Below are 24,730 nucleotides of genomic sequence, written 5' to 3'. Positions count from 1 at the left end.
TGCACTGACCAGCTGGTGAACCCACAACTGCTTCCCTAGTACTTGTGCTACCTGTGAGCATATTAGGACTGGAAGCAGTGTGTCCCTGTTATTTCATACAGTGAGTGATAACTCCACAGCCCTCACTTGGGATTTCCTGATGAGAAATCTTTCCCTCTAAACTGCCGGTAGGCAGACTGCTGTCAGAAATAGAATCCCATTTTATGGAACACATAGCTCACAGTGCTAAATAAGAATCTGCACATATTCATGCATGATGCATATACCATTACTCTCATTTTATTGGTCAGAAAACTGTGGTTAAGTAACTTTGCCGAGACTACTTGGTCAGTAAATGACAAGCTAAGAGTCAGTCCCATATTTGATCCTCTATACCATACTGAGCTGTCAGTGTCAATTTTAGGGAGAATTGGATTAAGTAGAAAAATCAAACTCGAGGTTGTATTTTACAAGGTAACCTATTTGTCGGTTTGAGAAATCCTGATACGCCCTAAATTTCTGGGAGCCCCCTCCCCAGATACCCTGTTTTCTGGGCTCTTTGAAGTGGGTTATGGTTAACAAATGTGTACGTATACCCACATAGGCACGCCCCACCATTAAGGCCCCCACAATTAGGCTAATTCTTGTTTTTCTGCTCCTTAAAAATTGAATGGCTTGTGAATCCCTGACTTTGGTTGACATTTTCCTCAACTTCCATCACATCAAGCAGCAGTTTTGTGGGCCAGAGCATATTTACTAAAAGTTATATCCTTTATTTCAGTTTAGAGGTAAGCAACAGTTGACAGAACTATTTAATTAAAGCGTGACTCCAAATTAGCATGGGAATAGTTGTGTGATTTTATAAAGTTTATTTATGGTCATGTATGCTTATGTGGCAACTTTCAAATAACTGCCCTATTATGTATACATGTGTTATATTAAAATATTATTTGGTCCATCAATTACTTTGCATAAGTATTTGACAACTACTTAATACTGGAAAGATTATAGTTATATACCTAGAACTCAATATACTCTTATTTTAAAAATAATCAATCAATTAATTAATTAATTAATTGAAGTATAATCATCAGCTTGCAATGTCATGCCAATTTCTGGTGTATAGCATAATGTTTCAATCATACATGTATATATATATTCTTTTTCATATTCCTTTTCATTATAGGTTACTACAATGTATTGAACATAGTTCCCTGTGCTATACAGTATAAACTTGTTGTTTATCTATTTTATGTATAATAGTATCTGCAAATCTCAAACTCCCAGTTTCTCTCTCCCCACCCCCATTCTTCCCTGGTAACTGTAGTTTGTTTTTCATGTCTGTGAGTCTGTTTCTGTTTTATAAGTTCATTTATGTCATTTTTTTAAGTTTCTACATATGAGTGATATCATATGGCATTTTTCTTTCTCTTTCTGGCTTATTTCACTTAGTATGACAACCTCTAGGCCCATCCATGTTGCTGAAAATGTCATTATTTTATTCATTTTTAGGGCTGAGTAGTATTCTATTATATAAATATATCACAACTTCTGTATCCAGTCATCTGTCGATGGACATTTAGGTTGTTTCCATGTCTTGGCTATTGTAAGTAGTGCTGCTATGAACATTGGGGTGCATGAGTCTTTTTGAACTAGAGCCTCCTCTGGATATATGCCCAGGAGTGGGATTGTTGGATCATGTGGTTAAGTCTATTTCTAGCTTTTTAAGGACTCTCCATATTGTTTTCCATAATGGCTGCACCAAACTGCATTCCCACCAGCAGTGTAGGAGGGTTCCCCTTTCTCCACAGCCTCTTCAGCATTTGTCATTTGTGGACTTTTGAATGATGGCCATTCTGACTGTTGTAAGGTGACACCTCATTGTAGTTTTGATTTGCATTTCTCTGATAATTAGCGATATTGAGCATTTTTTCATGTACTTATTGGCCATCTATATGTCTTCACTGGAGAACTGCTTGTTTAGGTCTTCTGCCCTTTTTTGGATTGGGTTGTGTGTCTTTTTGCTATTAAGTTGTATGAACTGTTTGTATATTCTGGAAAGTAAGCCCTTCTTAGCTTCATCTATTGTAAATATTTTCTCCCATTCCATAGGTTGTCTTTTTGTTGTGTTTATATAGTTTCCTTTGCTGCGCAACAGCTTATAAGTTTAATTAGGTCCCATTTGTTTATTTTTGCTTTTATTTCTGTTAGCTGGTTAGGTTGTCCTCAGAGAACATTGTTAAGATTTATGTCAGAGAATGTTTTGCCTATGTTTTCTTCCAGGAGGTTTATAGTGTCTTGTCTTATGTTTAAGTCTTTAAGCCATTTTGGAACTTAATGTGCTCTTAAATGTTCTGCTATTTGAAAAAAAGCAAGCATACCCTAAAATAATGGCAATTCTTCTTAAACATAGACTATTTCAAAATTATAAAATATATATAGCAAAACACTTCAATCAATTTCCAGTACCTATTCTCCATGTATGTCCTTGTGTACACAACAGTGTCCTTTGGTCCCACATGCCTAGTTTCGGCGTTGGAGCTGCAACACAAACCATTTTACTTTATGGTTAAAGTTTGTTTACAAGGATGGTCAAATTAAGAAGGCAATTATCCAATTCAGTGAAAAAAATAATGCTCATATATTCCTTCTAAACTGTAACTTTGAAATATAAATATTAAAGTGCTATTAGTCTACTTCTGTAAAATTTATGTCTCCCATTTTGTCTCAACTTCCACTATCATGGCCTACTTGCAGATTACTATCATGAAAATTGGTCACTCAGTAAGTCTGCTGTAGAGCATGATGACTATTTGGAATATTTGTGTAATATGTTTTAGTGTCCATTTCCCTGATATCTCATTCATATATCCAAACCATAACTTTCCCTATGTATCTCAAGCCAAAAATGGACCTTAATTAACCAACATGGTAATATCTGATTTAATGAAACCTTTAAACGTACCTAAAGAATATCAATGTCAATGTCACAATCATTCTTTACAAAAAGAAATTGTAGATCTCTTAGGGAAAATCACATTTTACACTTTCCTATCCAAAAGTCACAACTTCTCAATGACCAAGTTGCTTACACAACACTTTTGTATAAGCCTGTTTAGTCACTGATACATTTTAAAAGTTCTGCATTTCAAAGGAAGGATCAGGTTGTATGCGAATGTTTAAAAAAAAAAAAAGGAAGAAAAAATCCAGAAGGCGAATAGTTGTGTCATTTGTTTTATAATTGACCACAGTACCTGCGAGTCTTCTTGGCTTCATAAGAATAGGCAATGGCTTTAGTGGACGGATTGTTTAAAGCATCAGTAGATCCATTGACTTGGCCATCTTGCCTGAGAAAGCAAATGCAAATATTCAGCACTTAAAATCAAGGCCATTTAGGAGTTTATTGGTTTTATTGAAATGCTGTTCAATTGGCATTTTTTACATAGAGTGAACCTCTTTATGTTGTCCCAGTTTCTGCACAGATACACAAACAGAATACATGTACTGTTTTACTCCTCCACAGAGACCACTGTCTCACCTTTAAGAATAATCTACCGGCATTGTCACATTATCTAACACTAGGATAGAAGGCCTTTTACCAAGCGCAGGAACCATCTGAAATTGGTCCCAGTGACATTTCCACAGCAGCAGTGCCTTTTCAGAAAGCTTTTCATGTACAATATATCTGAGAGTTTATCAATTTAATGAAAATCATCCAGGGGCTGCTTTGAGAAATTCCAGTTTCCATTTTGTTTTTAACGGAAAGCAGTACTTTGAAGATTGCAAAAGAACTTTGACCTAGATTTCTGCTAATCTAAAAATGTCACTTACGCTTAACAAAGTGTAGGCATATTTGCTTTTTCCAGTGAAACAGGAATATTTTAATGCAGGAATAGTGAAAGCTTTAGCTCTCTCTCCTCCCCCATGTTAGTATACTCTGACATAGGAGAGACATTAAAAAGCAAGAGAATTTAGATCTTAAACATAATTTATCATTCTTGACTGGCCTTTTCCTTCCATTTCCAGACAGCTCTTAAAGAAGAGGAAAACATTTGTTCACATACTATCATCTCTGGCATACAGAAAACCATTTTCTAGTTTGGAGACAGATGTTTCACAAAACATACAACTGAGTTAAAATGATACTAAGTAATGAAAAAGTGGAATTAATATTATTGGAAGATTCTCTAACGTGATCATTAGAATATGTCATTCCAGAACAACGAAGCTAGCAAGGAATTATTTGGAAATATTCAAATCATATAATATACAATACAAAACCCAATTTTAGCAAATAGTTTCAAAGGACAATGGTTGTCAGTGAGTGTGAAATGTGCTTGCATTGTCCTCAGAAAGGTAAAATCAAATATCACCAGTTTGCAAAATGTGCAGATAGGAAAAGGAAACCATTTGCTAACAGTCCTGATAAAGATTTAATTGTGTTCCAACACAATTCTTATGTTGAAACCCTAACTCCCAGTGTGATTTGGAGATAGAGCCTATAAAATGGTAATAAAAGATAGGCAAGATCTTAAAGGTAGGGCTTTAATCCCATAGGACTAGTGACCTTATAAGAAGAGGAGGAGATACCAGAGATCCCTCTTTATCTCTGTGCACAGCAGAAGAAAGGCCATGTGAGGACACAGCAGGAGACAGTCATCTGCAAGCCAAGAAGTGAGTTCTCAACCAGAAACCAACCTCCAAGGTAACTTGATCATGGACTTTAGCCTCCAGAAGTGTGAAAAAATAAATTTCTGTCATTTAAGCTACCCGGTCTGTGGTATTTTGTTATGGCAGACTGAATGGACTAACATAAGTAGCACTTGTGGAATGGAATAACACAACTAACACAGTAACACAAGTAGTTGTGTTTACAATGAGATTAATGACCATGCTTTTAAGAAAGACATAATTTTTATAACTGTAAATGAAAGTCAAATGTGAGTAAATAAATTTAGAATATGGAACAACAAATTCTTCATTGGATTTTTATTTATTGCTTCTCATGTAGGTATGGAAGATGACTTAAAAAAAAAAAAGAAACCTTTTATTTTGGAATAACTTTAAAGGTATAGAATAGTTGCCATGACAGTACAGAGAATCCCAGTAGACCCTTCACCCAGCTTCTCCTAACGCTAGTATCTCATACAACTATGGTACATTTGTCAAAACTAAGGAATCAACATTGGTACAATGCCATTAACAAAACTACAAATTTATTCATATTTCATCAGTTTTTCCATCAATGTCCTCTCTTAATTTCAGATCCAAATCAGGATATTACTTCCACATAATCACCATGTCTCTTTACTGCCGTAAGGTCTGTAATGGTTGCTAAGTCTTTCTTTGTTTTTCATGAGATGGTGATAAGTTTTACAAAGGAAATCCTATCTTAATGCCAATAAGTGGTAACACAATTTTTAAAAATTATTTAGAACCATAAAAATCATTAGAGAAACAATACTTTGGCAACCAATGAAATAATCTGCAGTGCTTTTTAAAACATGACTGGGTCCCACAGGCAGATATTCTGACTTAATTGGTTTGGCGTATGGCTTGAGCATTTGGATTCTTTTAAACCTCTCCAGTGAGTCTCATGTGTATGTCAAGGTTGAGAGCCACCGCCTTAAAGGCAGCCCAACATCTTACCCAAAAGAGCGCTGGTTTTCGAAGTGTGGTCCCTGGGTCAGCAGGTGATTCTGATATAAAAACAATTTGGGAAGCAGTACAATAGAGGACTCTCCCAAAGTACTCCTCTCAGATGCCTTGAATAATATACATAAAAGAGAACTCATGACTTAACAGTGTTTGCTGTTTGACAGCTTTCTTGTTAAGAAGTTCTCTTTCATTGAAACAAATTGCTGAACTATAACTTCCATTCAATGGTTACAGTTTTGTTTCTTAATTAAATAATTCCATAAACTATAAATCCAAGTATTGTGTTGGAACTTACAAAATTCCAAATGGAATTACATTTGAGAAAATGTTTTCTGCAGTGGAAGTTCACCTGGAAAATTTAACTATCTCGCACCTTCATCTACGGCTGGTAAGAACATCAAATGGTACAGCTGATTTGAACAACAGTCTGGCAGTTCCTCAAATGGAGTTACTACAGGAACCACCAACTCCACTTCCTAGGTATAAGATAAATGAAAACACTTCGACCCAAAAACTTACATATGAACGTTTATAGCAGCATTGTTAATAATGGTGAATTATAGTCCAATAATGGAAACAACCCAAATGCCTACCAATTGATGAACAAATAAAATTCGATTTATTCATTCAATGGAATATTTGACAATAAAAGGAAATAAAATATTGATACATGCTACAACATGGGTGAATCCGGAACACATTATGCTAAGTGAAAAGAGCCAGTCACAAAGGACAACCTATTCCATGGTTCTGTTTATATGAAATGTCCGGAATAGGAAATTCAAAGAGGCAGAAAGTAGATTAGTAGTCACCAAGGTCCCAAGGGTTGGAGGAAAATGATGTGTGACTGCTAGTGGATATGGGGTTTCTTTTTGAGGTGATGAAAAGGTTCTGAAATTGATTGTGGTGATGGTTGTACAACTCTGTGAATATACTAATTAGAAAACATATATTTATGTGGACCTCCAATTACTATACAAAGTGAATACATTCAAAGAGTGAACCAAGTCAACCGTGGTGTTTTCCATCCACACACCCTCTTCTGTGCAGATGGCCACAACCACACTGCCTTACCAAAGGAGATCAGACAGACCATGGCAAGCTAGAGGAAGGTGGAGTTATGAGGAAGGAGAAACTGGGAGATAGCTAAAGTTCTTGGTTATCAAACAGCTACAGCATAGAGAATAAGGAAGCCAATAAGCAGAGGGAAGAGCAGGAGAAAAATCAGCAGAAGCCAACAACACCCAGGAAGTAGCTGAACTACAATAATGACAAAGAACGAAGGTTATAATGTCCAGGAATTCCTGATGGAGTGTCCCCTGGTCAAGAACGGACAGTGTTTCAGGCCTTATGGAGCCTGGCCATGCTACCATTCCTGCTTTTGAATTTCCATTTCCCCATTAATCCTTCCAACAAAACCCAGTTTCATGAACAAGCCCAACTGAAGTTGGAACACCTCTCACATCACATCCTCTGGGAACTTCCTTGAGTATACTTAATCATTTACTTGTCTTTTTTTTAACCTGGATCACTTCCAAATAATATTTGAATGAGAGTGGTTAATTGTAAGCCTGGCACTATTTCCAAAACAGTAGATGTTTTCCAATAGATCCTATTGAAAACGTTTCCTCCCTCATTCTATCAAAGGCTTGCCTGGGATCAATAACATGAAAGCAGATGATCTGGGGAAGAGCCAAACATACGCAAGATCCCCTTAGAGGCATGAACAATCAACCAAACAGTGAACCAGCTCTTTTCCTGCTTTTCCACTCTCTGCACCCAATATCAACAATATCATTTCTTTACATACTTTTTTTTTAACAGAAAAGGCAGCCGTACCTTAAGAAGGTTAAAAATAGAAGCCATTGTTTTTAGGAAGGTGGGGGGAGAACAGCTAAACATGGAAGGCTTTTAAAATTCTTTCCTAATTTAAACAATCTGTAACAACAATGAAGTATAGCTTCTATCCTAACCTTCCTTGTAGAAGAAACAAAGTACAACAGTTTTAAAGCCAGTATACTTTGTGGTGTCAAGAAATTCCAAAATTAGGTCCTGTTTTGTGGCTGCGATGAGTCTGTGCATTCTTTTAGCACTAGGTATCCAAGGAAGATTCCCAGAGTGCTTTCTGCACACTGAAAACCTACCAAGCAACAGTGAGCAAAAATAAATCTTCACAGTCCAAGTGCAGAGCACTGAATTTCCATGATGCCTTTTACACTAAACCACTGAACAGCAGGCCCTTAGTCAGAAATTCTAACAGCATTTAAATTTTGTTAACTTTTCCCCAAATCAGCTATTAAGCACCCTGTACATTGGTTTTTTTTTGTATTCAGAAAATATTTATACTTAAATATCATAGTATAGTTCAACTTCTCAGAAAATCTTCCAAGGTTATATAATTTATGCAAGTTCATATGGAATTCATAAGAAAAACATAAATTATAATAAGCCTTACTTTCCATTCTTATTCTTAGACATGTTTGAATTTACTTCAGTTAAATTTTCCAGGTTCTGGTCTCTACAGGGAAAAAAAATATTTAGTTACATATAATTTTAGGAAATAAACATTAGAATAACATTTTAAAAGATCAGTACATAATCTTAGATGCAGTCATTTGTGATCTTTTAGAATAAGGGACATACAAAATCTGATATTGAATTTTTTGATCTATACAACTCAAGTATGAGGGTGGATTACCCTCGTGAGAGAGAAATAAAGAACTAATTTTTCGGAAGGTTTGTGAAATCTGGTCTGAAAAGAAACAACTGAATGATATTCACATTCAGCTAACTTTGAATGAATACTAACTTTGTGTCACGAAGTACTAACTTGTGTATTTCTACATGGATTATCTCATTCAGAGCTCACAAAATCTTGCAGGACAGCATATGGGGCTCAGGCTAAGGGAATTTTCCAAGGTCACTTAGTGAATTTGTAAGAGTCAAGATTTGAGGCTGAGCGACCTGCCCATCTGAAACCAAATCTTAAATGTTTAGAGACTTCATTCCAGCTTTTTGCATGATAGAAACATGAGAAGTCAACTCAAAATGTGAACAAACAATTCATCATGTGGAGGATAAATGGGACAATTTGACTCTTAAATCTTGTGCCATGATAATGGTTTGACACATCTTCATGAGATACAATGTCCTCTGGTATGTTATTTATTTATTATTTATATATTTGCTATAATACTGGTAGCTCTTTTTTCTTCCCCATGAGTTTGGAAGAGTCTTTGTCACAAACTCTATTGGTGCGGAGGATGGTTTAAGAGTCAGAGTGAGGCCATGACTTCTCCTATTTCCTTGGGCGAGTTAGTCGACATTTCTCAGTTTCCTTTTGCAAACTAGGATAATAATACCTAATCCTATAAGGTTGCGGTGAGAATACATGACTTCATGTAAATAAAATTTGTGGGCACGATCACCACAGTGGTGAGTGAACTGAATAAAAATAAGTAAGTGATAGTTAACAGAAGTGTAATGACACAGCAGTAGGCAATATGGATTCCAAAATTTTGAGGGACTACATTTTCATTTTTATTTCTACCCTAACTTTTCACAACTTCAGAATCAAATCTGGTTTTCATAAATCTCCCTTCTCTGATCCTGAATAGATTTCAAGTAAGGCTGTTTTACATGGAATCAGTGTATGGACTCTCACAAAATTAATATTGATAAGGATGAAAATTAATATTAAAAGTCCTCATATTTATGTGGAATGAGATTTAATACTCTTTTTATATAATATCCAAACCATCAATAATTGATAAATATGCTAATTAGACAGCATTCCACAGCTACACTTAAACCTCACATTTAACATACTAGCTGCACATCTTTGAAAAATGTAGAAATTAGTTAAATTATTTTTTAATGTGAATGATAGTAGAAAATATGCCAATTAATATATGTAAAAAGTACAGGATTTCAGAAGCAGCTCAGGAGTATCAAAATCGTTTGATTCTGCAGTCAGAATGATATAAAATTCAAAACTAACTTCCTCAACATAACTGCTAGGACTGGGTGAGGAAACCTCCCAGGTGGCATCCTTCAAGCTGAGAAACAGAAACAGGAGGCTTTGTATTTGCCTGACCCCTGACGGTCCTTCCCTAATTACTTCTTAGCCTCAGGGGTCACCATACTATTTTAACAGCCTCAGCATGAAATGATTCTCCCCTTAACATTTTAAAATAATACTTTACCAAATACTTGGGGATAACGGAATAAAATTAAGTGGAGTATCATGGTCTTCTGTTATCCAGTGTTCTAGGAATGTCAGACTGGGATGGTTGACCATGGGAAATGGTGAGAGATCACTAGGAAACGTGAATCTTGGGGAATTAGAGTTCTGTCCCAGAAAGTGATTCTCCCTCCAAAGGTAACCTTGGATGAACTGAGTGACATTTTTTAAAGAAGCTGGTGTTTTTCTTTATGACTTGAGAGTACAATCACATTACTAGTGGCCTAACATGGCCTTGCCCTGCAGTAGCTGCTCCAAAAATGCTTGTGGCATTAAGTCCATTCAAATTCTCTTTTTCTCCTTCTCTGGTGGAAATCTATTGCTACCTTACCTGGCCCTGGGAAAAGACATGAAAGGGACCCAAGGGAAAGATACTAATCTCCAAAACCTTTAAGGCAGTCAACTCCGCCCACATCGAGCTACACAGTGTGCACCATGACCAGGCAGAAAAGCTCAGTAGAGACAGTGATGGACACTTTACCTCCATTTGTGTCCATCACCCAGAACCTGCCTTACATCGCCTCTGAATTGCACACATTTCTTTCCTTTTTAACACAGCTCCCACCCCTGGCTTTGTTTCCTTATTTTGGAACATTTCCTTATGGGTCGAATTTTGGCACCCCACCAAATTTATATGCTGAAGTCCTAATGCCAGTATGTCCAAATGGGACTTTATTTGGAGATAGGGTCTTTACGGAGATAATCAAGTTCAAATGAGATCATTAGGGTGGGCCCTAATCCAATATGATTGGCATCTCTATCAGAAGAAGAAATTTAGACTCACAGATGGAAGACAAAATGAAGACACAGGGTAAAGACAGCCCTCTATAAGCCAAGGAGAGAGGTCTGGAATAGCCCCTTCCCTCTGGGCCTTCAGGAGGAACCAACTCTACCGACATTTTGATCTTGGACTTTGAGCCTCCAAAATAGTGAGAAATAAATTTCTGTTTTAAGCCTCCCAGGCTGCAGTACTTGTGATGGCAGCCCTACAAACTAGTATCGATTTCCCTCTGCCCTCACAGCATGACTACATTTAATTTCTCAGCCTGATGCTGGATGTCCTTACCTGCTCGGCACTTTCCACTCTTGGCTGCCACAGATGCTGCTTCTTTGATCTGCCTACACCTGCCCCCTGCCACACCTCCAGGACTCACGTCTTTTGGACCCTAGCTACCATGAGGGAGAGTGGCAATGGGCTTAGACCTAAGCAAGGAGAAGAAGCCAGAATCTCACAAATCCAACCACTCCAGGTAAACAATGCAAAATTGGAACCTATGCTTGCCTTCAAAGAGGCACACTCCCAAAGGAATTTAATTGTGCATCACGGAATAAATGATGCCATTAATAGCTTCATAGAATTTTTGCTGTTTTTATTAAACAGTGTCACATATCAAGTTTGGCAGAATGGATTATAAGATTTTATTCTGAATACTCTATACTAATATTTAAGGTAAAATACAAAGTTTCAGATAATGAAAAGTACAAAATGTGTATTTGCTTTGGTTGTTCACCCTGACTGATGTCATCAGCTAGATGTGGAGACCCAACAAAAGAAGCTCAGATTGCCCAGAAACTTCCCGAGTTGAAGAGAGTAAGAAATAAATTTTCATTCCTTAATTAAGACCATGTCTATTGCATCGTGTCTTTTACACTGTGACAGAAGATGAAGAGCTGTGAGTTAAAGTGTGAAAAATAGATTTTTATAGAAGCCCAGCCAAATGCTGCAGGGTCGAACAAAGGCTTGATTCCAAACCTCTGTGGCAGTTCAGTGGAAGGAAGACCTTATAATTTTGTGATTTTATGAGCAGTTGGAACTAACTTCAAGAAACCAATTCTCTGTGGATACGGTGAGAAATGCTAAAAAGAAATTTTGTTAACCATAACAACTACAAATGCTTTTCTTTCTGTAGACTTCAAAAATGTTTGGGAGAAAATGTGAGTTATCTGTTACGTGGAGTCATAGCACACATTTTGAATAGAAGCACTTATCCATGTTATAATCATGTAAGTTATTTTTCACTGCCCCATCAAGGAATGGCACTCCCTTACAGAGCAGATTAAGAAAAAAATAGAGATTCTGGGAAACAAGGTATTACCATGTCTTTATAATACAGCTTTTCCTTTCAACATGAGAGAACTCTATCAGCTCTCTCCCAACTGCTCTTTCTCTCCTGTGAGGGTGTGGGAAGTATTTATTAAAAGCTGCAATATGTTTCTCTCTCTACAGCTTACTTAAATTGTTTTTGCAGAGTATCAAACACATTTGCAAAATTAAAAGCCTCCATCTGAAAAATTTACTATGGTACTTCGTTTATGCCAAGAACTAAATCTTAGGCTTTAAGTTTTAGTTCAAAAAGAATCTTTATCTCTCTGAAAGAAGCATAGAATACAGTGAGATCACTGTTATAATTCTTCAATTCTTTTGACTTTGAAAAAAAATGGGCGCAGCTTTAGATATTTTTATAATTTGTTTCAATGAAGGAATCTTAAAGACTTTACATTAAAGAAATTAACAGGTCCATAGAGAAAGGTGAACAATTTGGGTATTTTAAATATAAGAAATGACCAAGAATTTCAGTGACTCTAATTCACCATGGTTCATTGAGATTATGGTTCAAAACAGAGTCGCTGGCTTAAGCAAGGAGACCAGTCATAAGATATCAGATCCCTCCAGTCTGGTTTCATTCATGAGGGCTCAGAATGTTAGTGTCAGAAGGATTAGACTGTACCTCGGTGGATGATCATAGGGTCTTGATCAGTTTTGAGATTTAGCCTGTAACTCAGAATATTTATTTATCATCTAACATGTGCCATGCATTGTGGTATGCACTGTAGATGAAGAAGTGAACAAGACAGACTCATTTCTTGCCCTTAAAAATCTAATTGTTGAAGAGATATGATAAAATAATAATTCCCTTTAAGAGACAAAACCTACGGGACAGAAAACTGAGAGCTTGAAAACATCTAGAAGGACCAGATGTGGATGTGGTGGGTCAGGTTGGGCTTCCCAGAACCTGAATCAAAGACACCTCAGCTGACACCTAATGGATGGGTAGCAGTTATCCACGCAATGGCGATGACGGAGGAGCGAGACGCCTGCAGGTCAGAGAGTGTGTGGGTGGGCTTTACTTGTGGGTGGAGCATAATAAGGAATAGGAATGGGACGACCTGTGGAGGTAAGATCATGGTGGGCTTTGGAAACCAGGTTAAGGGGTACAGCTGTTGTCCGGTGGCAATGAGAAGCCACAGAAGGCCTTCATCAGAAGAAAGATGTGATCAGGTTTGTGTTTTAAGAAGATCACTCTACAGTGAGGCAGATGGATTGACAGGCAGAAGGTATCACTGACAGCAGAGGGACTGGTGAGGAGATGTAATAGTAATCTGGGCTACAGTAATAGTGGGGATGATGAAGTGTCTTGGTTCTTGAGATACTCCTAGGAGAAGCATCCAAAGTCACCTGTTGATTATGGGGAACAAAGCAATGGAAACAGTCAAGGTCACCCCACCCCAACCCCCAGCTTTCTGTCTTGAGAAGAAATATGAGAAGTATGCAATAGGAAGATAGGAAGGAATTCTCTTACTGGAATACTAACAAGGTATGTCTTAGCAAATACGAAGCTCTTGCATAAATGGAAGTATAATAGGACAAATAGTTCAGAATAATTTTTCTACTTCTGATGAAGGATGCTTTATGGACTGGAAAGACCTATATCACTAGATGTTTTTCAATCTCCATATGGGAGCAGCTGGTTTTAGGCTATAGATAGTTGAATATTTCTCTTCAATGTTGGCTCATGAAAACACGAAACTGCTACTGCTAAAAGTCATGCAGTTTCTCCCTGAATAAATGAAAATTCTGTGCACATCTACATTTGTTCAGGTTGTTGTGTTCCTAGAAGGAGCTCAGGGACACCTGCTTACATTCTGATCAATGACTAAAGTTTATTCCGCCCCTAACTGCGAATTAAATATACAGCTGCTGGAAATGTCAGCAAAGCCACATAAAAAGAACTCTGATTCACCACTGTTACACTATTAAATAATCAGAGCTCCTGTCACATTGAATTGGATGTAAAAGTGCCTTGTGGCTGTTATTCCTACAGGGAGGCATGTTAAAATGCCCCCTCTCTGTACCCATTAAAATCCAGTGGGCCACATAGATACATTGTAGACACAAGAGACTGAACATATTGAATGAAGTCACTTTTTTAAATGGGCAGCTTAGTCGTTCCTATTTGTTCTGCAATAATTCTTGAATATCCTGGCTGATTATCATCAAATCTGGTGTAAATGCTAAAGAATAATCAGACACTGCTTACATGAGATTTGTAGATCAAGCTGCCATCTGAAAACAACATAATGGTCAACATTTGAAAATTTCTTCTTTATAGTAATCCTGTCTGTATAAGGAAGATGTCCTCTTTTTATAGATATTTTGTTAGGAGTTGCTGAAACACAAAGAACTTTTTATAAGATTAGCCCCTTCTAGTAAACAAAAGACAGAACTCATGAGAAAGTTACCATTATCTGCCAATATAGCACATTTGCCAGAAGAAGGAAGGGAGAGACGAGAAAGTTAGAATAAGGGGAAAGTAAGGGAGGGAGGACAGGAGAGAGGGAGGGAGAAAGAGACAGGGGAGGAGAGAGAGAGAAAGATACATTTTATGGAAGCAGCCACTAAGGGAGAAGTTGGCTACAGTAGCCACTGTTGGCTATTCCACACGTGGTTAAGTCTAGCCACTTCCAACATGGGTTGGGAACCTCCTGAAACTGTTACTGATAAAAAGAAAAATCTGCCCCAACCAATGCCACTATGAAGACATTGTTCTACTTAACAAAGATATTTCCAGTGGCAGGGTCGACACCAAAAGTCCGCTGTTATTTCAGTTACTAGAAAATCTCTAGGAGACAAGCACTTTCTCTCTCTCCTGTCATTTTAACGACAATTTTCTAGAAAAGCTGTATCTAACTGTAGTCCTTTAACTGCTGGTGGCGGAGGGGGATTAGAAAGGAAGGGACCGTAGGGAGATGAAGGATGGGAAGGAGAAGTGAGTCTGAGCTGTTTCGCCCCAGATCTCCTGTTCTCCTCTAGTAGGGACGTCGGAAGAATTCAAGTTTAGGTCCAGGATGTGTTTTCTTTCTGAAGAAGATTATTTAATATATTTTAGCTATAGTTAGTTTCCTTTTCTATAAAATAGCTTGCATGAATATATTTCTCATGGGGCTGGTTGTTGTGAGGATTAAATGTATAAAAAGGCATGTCAGAGGTGCTCAATAAATGCTGCTCTCTAAGCAGCAACTGCTCTTTAACTGCCTTGGTACCTTCCTACCTCAGACACCCCAGCAGCTCATGATAAAAACACACAAACAGAAAAAGCAAAATAAAACATTAATGTAGAAAACCAACTAAAAGACATAAGACCTTTGCCAATGAGTGTTATCACACCGTCCTTTCTCCTAGTGGCTTCAAAGCACTTTTCCATATGTTAATTTGCTTTCTTCATCCCAGAATATTGAGACTATGATTCCCAGCTACATATTTATTATGACAAAATTTCAGGTCAGCAGAACAATGTGGACTTCTAATACAGTGCACTCCGGTGCATTTATCTGTTAGCAATTAATAAGCTCTTTCAGTGAAAGATATGACATATAGTGAATTATAAGATATTTGCAGAACTCAAAATGGAAATGCAAGGTTAAAATCTGCTGGAATATTTTGTGAGCCCTTGTGAGTTGTGGATCTGCAATTCTGAAGACTCTGAACATCCTTTCCAACACTCTGTAAGCATCTATATGAAGATGCAATCACCAGTTTGGCTCAGCTTCTCCAAAATATGTTTTCCTCTAATTAAATTTCACTAATTTTTCATTTCAGTCCCAGTACTCTGTTCCCAGTAGACAACAAAACACTAAGTTGTCTTCGTGCAAATAAGAAGTACCAAACTGAGGCCAAGAGAGTGCAGTTGATTCCAGAAGAGTGCAGCACGTTCTCTGCTGGCAGGAAACACATGGGCTATAAATGTGTGCTCATTTAGCCACTAAAGAAAAATAAAAGGCTTGTTTAAAAAAAGAAGAAAGAGAGAAAGAGAGGGAGGGAGGGGGGAATTCCTAACCTAGAACTTTGGGAACATGAAAAGAGAGTTAGGTAAAGTCACTTACCGCTTTGTGTCTCTGAGAGCTGAAGGTTTCACTTTAATAAGACTGTCCAAAGCTTTGCTATTCAAAAGAGAAAAAACATAAACTCAGATTAGTGACAGGTTTTTTTGCTTGTGCTGGGTCAGTAAAGCGATATAAACCCACTCCACTCAGGGGCAACAGACGCAAGAACAGGAAATGGTTGTTTTTATTTGATTACCTTTGATTACTTCTGATTACTTCAGGGTTCACTTTGATGAGGTTATCGAGATCCTGGTTTCTTTAAACAGAAAAACAAAAGAAAGCAGGTTAATTATAAAGTTCTTTTGATAAGATCTTAAGGTTATAAATCTGCTTGAAATAATAGTGAAACAAAATATTCTTCCCACTCAAAGCACAGAAATTAACAGTTCCATTACCTTCGGTCGTTGGTGAGAGTTTCCGGATTCACTTTGATGAGCTTATCAAGATCTTGACTCCTTTAAGTAGAAAAAAAATTAAAGCAGCTTGTATTAGAGATAATACAGGTCTAAAATGGTTGGAATTGGAAGAAAGGATTAGCTATTTTAACATTTAGTGTGAGACATATTGGTTTGGCATAGAATAGTCTTGAAATAAATTTTCTAACCAATCCAGGGAGGATGAATTATACTGGATCAGAAGAAAAATTACTCTGACTTCACACACTTCATTGTCAGAGCCTATCTACAAGGGCATGTGGACAAAGAGTTCATAGCAACATCTGGCAGTTAACCACTTCTCACTCTGGAATGAAGATACAAACTGATTCTAATGTCGAATGTTGTTATTCTTAAAATCATATTCACCAACTAAAGATTTCTTTTTTAAAAAAAAATAAGCTTCAAAACTGGGATTATACTTAACATGAGGCTTGGCAAAGAGATCTGGTAATCCATCAAAACTGACTTTTCTCTCCTCTAAGATGACTTAAAAAGCTGAATTAAACTCAGTTGTTTATAATCAAATTAGTGACATAGTCTGAAAACTGTCCACTTCCTAGTTGAACCTACCAGTTTCTTTCCTCATTCAGAGAACACTATTTCCTCCCACAGGTTTACTGTCATTCACTGCCTCAGTATAATACTTTACTTTTTATGGCTGGAGAGTAGTGATGTTTCAAAGTGTTCCTCTAAACCACTTTATAATATTTATTCAAAGAAATAGAATAGCTCGCAATGGCAGGAAATCTCAGGATTGATAACACCTGCTTCTAGTAAATTTTGGACCACAACCTGCCTGTACTTCCTTCTCTCCTAAAGTGCTTTTCCTTTATATAAAATATAATAAAATATAATATAATACAGTTTATTCTTCGAAAAGACTGATGCAAGGTTAGGAACTGAAGGGGAGGCACTTAGAGGTTAATCATCAAAAAGTCTGAGAAAAGTTCTGCATTTCACTCCCTGAACCCTAAGCCTTTCCATAGAATGTGCTTCCCAGTTCATGGCTTCACTAAATTTTATCTCTTCATCCCTTTTCTCAGATCTCCCTGGTATACAGAAAGCCTCTAAATAAATTTTCACTGTTTTGAATTATCTTTAAGAATAACATTCTCAATTAAAGATAATCAGCTGGTGTCTACAAATACTATTAAAGGAATAATAAAGCATATGAAAACTATCCAAAACATAATTTTCCTGTATACATTGATTGCACAATCTAAAATTAAACATGCCTGAAAGACAATCTTTAAAATGAGGTTAACTTCATATATTAAAAGAAAAAACACAAAGAATAAAACTTTGTAGAGGAAATAATATGCTCAAAGGCTACAATCCTTTAATACATAAAATCAGTCACTATGTTTTTAGTGTCACTACATATAATACTCACCTACCAGCAAAATTAAGAGTAAGCTTAGAAAAAAGAGTAAGCTTTATTTTAAAAATGCAAACACAAACATGAGAACTTCTGTTTTCCCTGTTCTGCCTGGTACAGAAAACTTGGTTCACCTAAAACCTTAGAACTGTAATATTCACAACCACTATTTCATAAAGCTCATTAAAAAATACATTTTACATCACTGCCCAATACTTTCTCTTTTCAGTCAACAGACACACAATAAAACATAAATTTCATGAAATTATGCCCTAACTGTATAAGAACTCTTGTATTCTCTACTCTTTTATTCTAGTTAATTGGGGGGGGGAAGGCTGACTGCCACTCTCTAAATTAATTACAAGACCATTTAATGGGTTGTGACCCACAATTTCAGAAACACTAGCTTAGAAAACATATGAACGCCTGCTATGTTTTACCACTTCTCCTAAAAAGACAATACTGTGCGTTAATACAACAGCGATCTCAGTAATAGTCCTGAGTTGCCTTGATTGATAGCATCATGCAACTCATCTCAACAAACTGAAAACAACAAATCTATAGACACTTTTTACAGGCCCTGGAGTCTACAAACACAGGAATCTTCAACCTAAATTTTATCTAGGAAAAATGCAACATTTTTCCCACTCAAGTTACTGCTTTAAGGATAGAGGGCTACATTGGAATACTTAGCTATTATTACTTTCATGTAGTTCAAAAGCTGTAATGTGTTTTGCACTCATTGGCATAATTGTGCCATGGTCACTTGAAGTGACCCTGTGGAAGCGGTAAAGAACACCCTCGGCTGCCCCATGGCAAGAGCAGCAATCCCAGCTGCAGAGTCTCCACCGTTTCCCAAGGTGCTGAATCAACTTTCATTTATTTTAAGATCAAAGCCCATGTGTTATGGTTTAAAGACCAGGAGTTGGGCTGGGAGTTAGAAGAACTCACAGAAGACTGTGGGATCCTGCCCCTGGCCTCAGTATTCTCATCTGTAAAATGAGGAGATTGGACTGGGTCATCTCTAAGCCTCTGCTCATGTCTAACAGCTTCTACTCCTAGGAATCCGTGAATATGAATTTCACTGCCTGTCATTTTTATTAAATTAGCTTCTTAATGTCTCTTTTTCTTTTAAATGCAACTAGCTGGCAATACATTCTATATTCAGCAAGCGGTACAGGAGTATCCTAAAATGTAATATATTAAATTGACAACCTATTATTGTCTTGGAGTCACATCCCTGTGCCCCCAGTTCATAATTAGCTTTAATCTATGATAATTGCCTGCTGTTAATAAGATTGAGTATGTCTACTGAATTCTCTTTCTGGCATCCACAGCCTATAATTACACCTGACGCACAACTAATGATACCTAGTTGTAAGCTTCAAACCCAGTAGGTGCTCAGTAATTATTCACTGCCTAACAGATCACAGAACTACTATTAGTCTTCCACTAGTTTTCTCTCTGATCCTGGTCAAATCACTTAACCTTTCTGAGTCTTAATTTCCTCTTCTGTAAATTGAATACATTCAAACAGAACAGTGGTTTGCAAAATTGTTCAAACTAATTGGGCTACAAGTTCTCTGAGGTTCCTTCCTGCCATCTCCAAAATTTCGCCTTTTTTTAATGTCCCAACAAAACTCAAAAAGGTGAAATCACTACTACTTAAAGCATTATCAAGTTTTGGGTCCATTTCTTTGGTGGAAGCAGCAAACAATGAATCTAAGAATCAATGAATCTCATAAAATTTCCACTGACCATCAGAAAACGCTCTGCGAAAACAAGATGAAGGATATTGCTGGCAATGAATCTAATGACGTGTCAGCTTTTTAAAAAACTTAACTATCATTAATAAATTTTAACCAAATTCAGAGACAAAAGTGTTAGCATCAATACTACAAAGCATAGACAGGGCATAGACTAGCACTATGCCTACCCCACTCACTCCCTTCTACTGCTTTACCTGAGCTGCCTTCTGTCTCTCAGCAAGTAGATAGCTAAGTTTCCAGGGACATATAAGGATGGTGATGATTATTTCAAGATTTATATTCAATTTGCCCAAAGAATGATTATAAGTCACTTATATTCATATTGTGTTTAGTTAAGGAGAAACAAAACAAAGTAAATAAATAGTATCTTTCTCTTACCCAGTCGTGTCTTTGACAGCTTTGAGGCTTACATTAATAAGTCTATCAAGACCTTGTTCACTGCTGAATCAAAATAAAATAAAAAGTCAAATTCAGTTGGAAATCAGTAAATTTTATGACTGGCAGTTTTTCTTTGGACAGAATCCTACACAAAAAGTGATACATTTACTGAGTTTCTACTATATGTACGTTAGTTATCTTTTTTAAAACCTCAAAACAACTACATGAGTTAAATATTACCATTCTCTGTTTATGAATAAATTGAGTTTCAAGGAAGTTAAGACCCTCCTTGGGCCAGATACCTAAGAAATGACTGCGGGTGAACCAGGATTGGGACTATAGCAACTGGATCCCAAACCGCAAGCTCCTTCCCGCTAACATCCTTCCTCTCTCTGTTTGCAGTAATTCCTTACATTTGCACAATGCTTTTCACAAACATTACCATCACAATAATTTCAAGAGGTAGCTTGGAGTTACGCTGTCATACTTTTCTTAACTTCTGCTCCAGTGAATAATGGGTCTTAACTTCTCAAGAAGATAGGAGTATATTCAAAGTCATGCAAAAATATTCTAATCACATATAAGAATGTTATGTTGCCAGTTTTCTGAAGTCATTTAAAAATCAATCCTTGGGTTTGTGAAAGAGAAGAAAGTCAATATTCTTTGGTTTATTCAGTTTTATGAACTTACAATTTATTAACTATAAATTCACAGTAATAATCTACTTATGCTATTACTGTGTTAAATGAATTTCTCAGTCATTATACTTCAATATTTTGCTTCAATATTACAATGTAAACAATATTGTAATGTAATAAATTGAAGCAACAATAACAGAAAAATCTATCTAGCATTATTACACATCAACAAATCAATCTGTTCTCATTTTTTTTTCATGTCTCCTTTCAAATGTCCTTAGTCAAATAACTAATCATATTTGGGAGCATAAATTGAAGACTTACTCATGAGCTTCCAATAATCTCAATAAGCTTACCTTTTATTTGCTGAGGGAATCACTTTGATAAGATTGTCCAGGTCTTGGTTCCTAAAAAATGTTGTAAGTTTCAATAGCTTATAAAAATCAAGAAAATTGATTATAATTTGTACCTCGTTTCTATTTTAAGATTGAATTAAGGGATTGTTGCTAATTCAAAACTTCATCATTACTTCTCTTTTTAGCCCTCTGTAAAAGCAGGTGGTTACTATCAATTCACTTCTTACACAATGTATATATGAGAATTTAATTTAGTTTTATTCTTGATTTCTTTCAAGACAACCTCAAATTTAAATTGCTCTTAAACTCTTTATTTTCCATATTACATTTTGTACTAGAATGAGCATTTAGAATATTTTTGAAGGTTGCAATGAACAAGAGAAAAATTAAAGGGGGTGGGTTATAGCTCAATGGTAGAGCACATTCTTAGTATATGCACAAGGTCCTGGGTTCAATAACCAGGACCTCCATTTAAAAAAAGGTTTAAGAAAAAAATTTTTTAAAGAGAAAAATTTAAATTGTTCATCATTTCCATGTATTCCTTGTTTCCCTTCCCTCAAGACAAGACAAAACAAAACAAAAGCCTGGGACTTTTTTTTTTTAAGGGTTTATTTCCTGATTCTAAGGTATGGCGGAATACACATAATATGAATATTTAACATTGAGGCTACATTGATATATTAATTTAGAATCAGCTTCATGCAATGCTAAATCAGAACAAGGAAGACTTTAGATTATGTAACTTTCTTTTCTTTTATCTTAAATACGTAAGTAGGCAATAATAGCTTTAAAAGGACATTTCTGTTATCACACTGGGTCATCATACCAACTCTAATAGCAAAAAGCCTGAACAAGACGCCTAATTTGATGTACCTTCTTATTGGACAATTCGTAGTATATCCTCAAGAGAAAAAAGACAGAAAGGCTTACATCACTTAACTAACCTTTAGGATTAACCTATAAACTAATTTTGTCATGTACATACCCCTCCACATAAATTACTGCAGTCTATTACGCTGAATGATGTGAAATTGTCGTTTTGTGGGTCAAAAATGGTTGAATGTTAAAAATTTTACATTGTTCAACTTAATAGGATAATTTCTTTGGTATCTTCTTTGAGTTAAGCACTAAGTGGTACAATGGGGGCCCAAGGATGAAGAAAAACAGTAACAGTAATAATAATATCCACAGATAATGTCTAATAAGTACTTGAGCGATTAAGTGCTTCAGAAGTGTGTCCTCACCTAATCTTCCTAGAAAATTCATGAAGAAGGTAACTTTTACAATCCCCACTTTACAGATAAAGAAGATGAGGTTTAAGGGAGGTTAAATGATTTGTACAAGACTGCATAGCTAATAATGTTCTCTGAACACAAACTTTTCACTGCTAAGGGGAAGAGATGGATATGTGACCTAACGCATTACATGGCAGAGTGTGGGTACTAAAACAGAGGCTCACACACTACAGGGGAAGGGTCATATCATCAAGGCCAATTTCACCTTTACAAACTAAGTCATCTTGGAAGAGGGACAAGGGATACCTGTCTTTCACTGAATCTTAATCTGCAATGCAAAGTATTACATGGTCTCTGGATTCAGTATCTGACCCTCAGACAGTGACAATAATGTTTTGTTCTTATTTAGTAAACAAAATCTAAGATGATTTAGCACTAAATATTCAGATAAAAGAATGGTGAAATCTGTGGTCTAAACATAAAGCAAATGAAACAATATACACAAGGGAGGCTGTGCTTCGAAGGCCACCCTAAGTATGTTCAGAGTTGATCCTTTTCACCCACTCAGGTGAAATACTGCTTAGTCCAGGAGTCAGCAATCTATGACCCTCAAGCTAAACCCAGTCTATAGGCTGGTTTTATAAATAAAATTTTATTGGAACACAATCATGCCCATTCACTTACAATGTATTATCTATGGTAGCTAGTTGACTAGTTAAAATAGAGACTATTTCAGCGACCCTAGCCTGAAATATTTACTCTCTAGCCTTTAAGCAGAAGTTTCTGACTCCTGATCGAGGCTAATAAACTTTATATACTAGCTACCTACTGTAAAAATAAAATTCCTATGTATAAAGTAAGATAGAAAATCTGTCACAAAGAAGACATATACTTTGGCATCTTTTGCATTTAATTCATGTTCAAACTAGCATAACAATATATGTTTAATAGACTTACGGTTTTGTTATATCTCTTTGTTTACACAAAATCATGTGCCTTAAAGAAAATTCTCTCTATAAAAGACAAATGTCACTCTTTGTATTCTTTATTATTTCAATGAACTGAGTATAATTTTTATTTTATTTTTTAATGGAGGACATGGGAATCGAACCCAGGACCTTGTGCATGCTAAGCATACGTTCTACCACTGATCTATACTCACCCCCACCAAGTATAATTTTTAAAAATGACCTCCCAACTTTAGGAATTGTTTGAGTATAAACAGTAAGAGGACAGGGTAAAAACGAAGGATGAAGGAAGATTTTTCTTTACATAAAGACCTCTTGGTTGCTTATCTCTGGGAAGTTGTTGGGGGAAGATGTTTCATCTCATGGAAAATTTTGATTCTTTCTGGGGAAATCCCAAGCATGGAACACATATCCCACACTGATAAGAGATGACTCCCATATTTTAAAGAATTCCTCCACTAATATTCACAACCAGGAGCCCTGAATAAGGCCTTTAACACAAGGTTTCTGACACAGAGCTGTTGATTTTGGGTCCCATTATTGGCTGTCTCTGTGGTGAGACAATGAATTTCATCACAATTATTTGAGCTGAATAGAAAAGAATGGAGAAACAGAAGAGTTCCATAAATCTCACCCTTGGTTAGTTCTGTTTGTTTCAGGAGCCACTTTGATGAGGCTGTCAAGACTTTGGCCCCTTTAAAACATTGAAGAAATGATCAAATCAATGGTCAGTTTATAGCAACTGGTTGCAGATGTTTATTAAAACTGAGAAACATTTTATTCTAAAAATATTTAACTATAAAATATTTATTAAAATAGAGATCATCTCAAAGGGTTGGAGTTTTTTTCAGTTTTGACTCTGAACATATATATTTGGATATAACTATAACTGCATAAAAATAATAAATAATAATCAATGGTTTTAGAAGCCTCATGATGTGCCAGGCACTGTTCTAAGTGATTTACATGATTTACATAATTTAATCCTCACATCAATTTATGAAATAGTGTAAAAAAAATTAATAAAACAGAAACCACAATGAAATAGAGTTAGGAGACCAGCAGGGGGAGCTCTCACTTGCTGCCATGATAGCGGAGCCCAAAAGGAAGACAGGCTCCTCTTCTCCCCTGCCAGGACTCAGCCATTGAAAACCCTGTGGACTCTTTGTTTTCTATCCCCTCCCAACTTCCTTGTCCTCTATAAAAGTGTTCTTCCCTTGCCCTTCAGGGACTTGCATGTGGCTTGTAATTGTTGCAGATCGCAAATGGCAATTCTCTGCTGATCCTGAATAAATGCTGGGCAGGAGAAGTATCTGGCAGTCTGTTTCAGGTCAACAGCAGGAAGTATTATCATCCCATTTTCACAAAGGGAAAAACTGAGACACATGAAGATTTAAGTTTTTCCCACATGTCTAGTAGTGGCCATGGAGGAATTTAAAGCTGAATAATCTTAAGTCCAGAATGTGTGCACTTTCCATAACACCAACCACCTTATTGGAACATAGTGGCTGAACTGACATTGGAAGTGA

The 24,730-nt window shown here is 36.4% G+C and overlaps 1 protein-coding gene across 8 annotated transcripts in view; it reads right to left on the bottom strand.

Moving 5' to 3' along the window:
* The window catches only part of SCEL (sciellin), a 97,717-nt gene that overhangs the window by 9,270 nt on the left and 63,717 nt on the right, over positions 1 to 24,730 (bottom strand). For 6 of the 8 annotated variants that reach the window (XM_072976373.1, XM_072976374.1, XM_072976377.1 and 3 more), the window contains 9 exons: positions 23,836 to 23,895; positions 20,999 to 21,049; positions 20,005 to 20,067; positions 16,438 to 16,497; positions 16,239 to 16,298; positions 16,043 to 16,099; positions 8,093 to 8,155; positions 3,234 to 3,326; positions 2,449 to 2,520 (listed from right to left, as the gene is read on the bottom strand). In XM_072976373.1, coding sequence (XP_072832474.1) covers positions 2,449 to 2,520; positions 3,234 to 3,326; positions 8,093 to 8,155; positions 16,043 to 16,099; positions 16,239 to 16,298; positions 16,438 to 16,497; positions 20,005 to 20,067; positions 20,999 to 21,049; positions 23,836 to 23,895 — 579 coding nt within the window. The remainder of the gene's footprint in view (positions 1 to 2,448; positions 2,521 to 3,233; positions 3,327 to 8,092; positions 8,156 to 16,042; positions 16,100 to 16,238; positions 16,299 to 16,437; positions 16,498 to 20,004; positions 20,068 to 20,998; positions 21,050 to 23,835; positions 23,896 to 24,730) is intronic. The other 2 variants (XM_072976375.1, XM_072976378.1) reach the window with 2 other exon arrangements.

Source organism: Vicugna pacos, chromosome 14 (assembly GCF_048564905.1).
Source record: "Vicugna pacos chromosome 14, VicPac4, whole genome shotgun sequence".
Classification (NCBI taxonomy): domain Eukaryota; kingdom Metazoa; phylum Chordata; class Mammalia; order Artiodactyla; family Camelidae; genus Vicugna; species Vicugna pacos.
The sequence above is the reverse complement of the archived record's forward strand: the minus strand, read 5'-3'. Positions and strand labels throughout refer to the sequence as shown.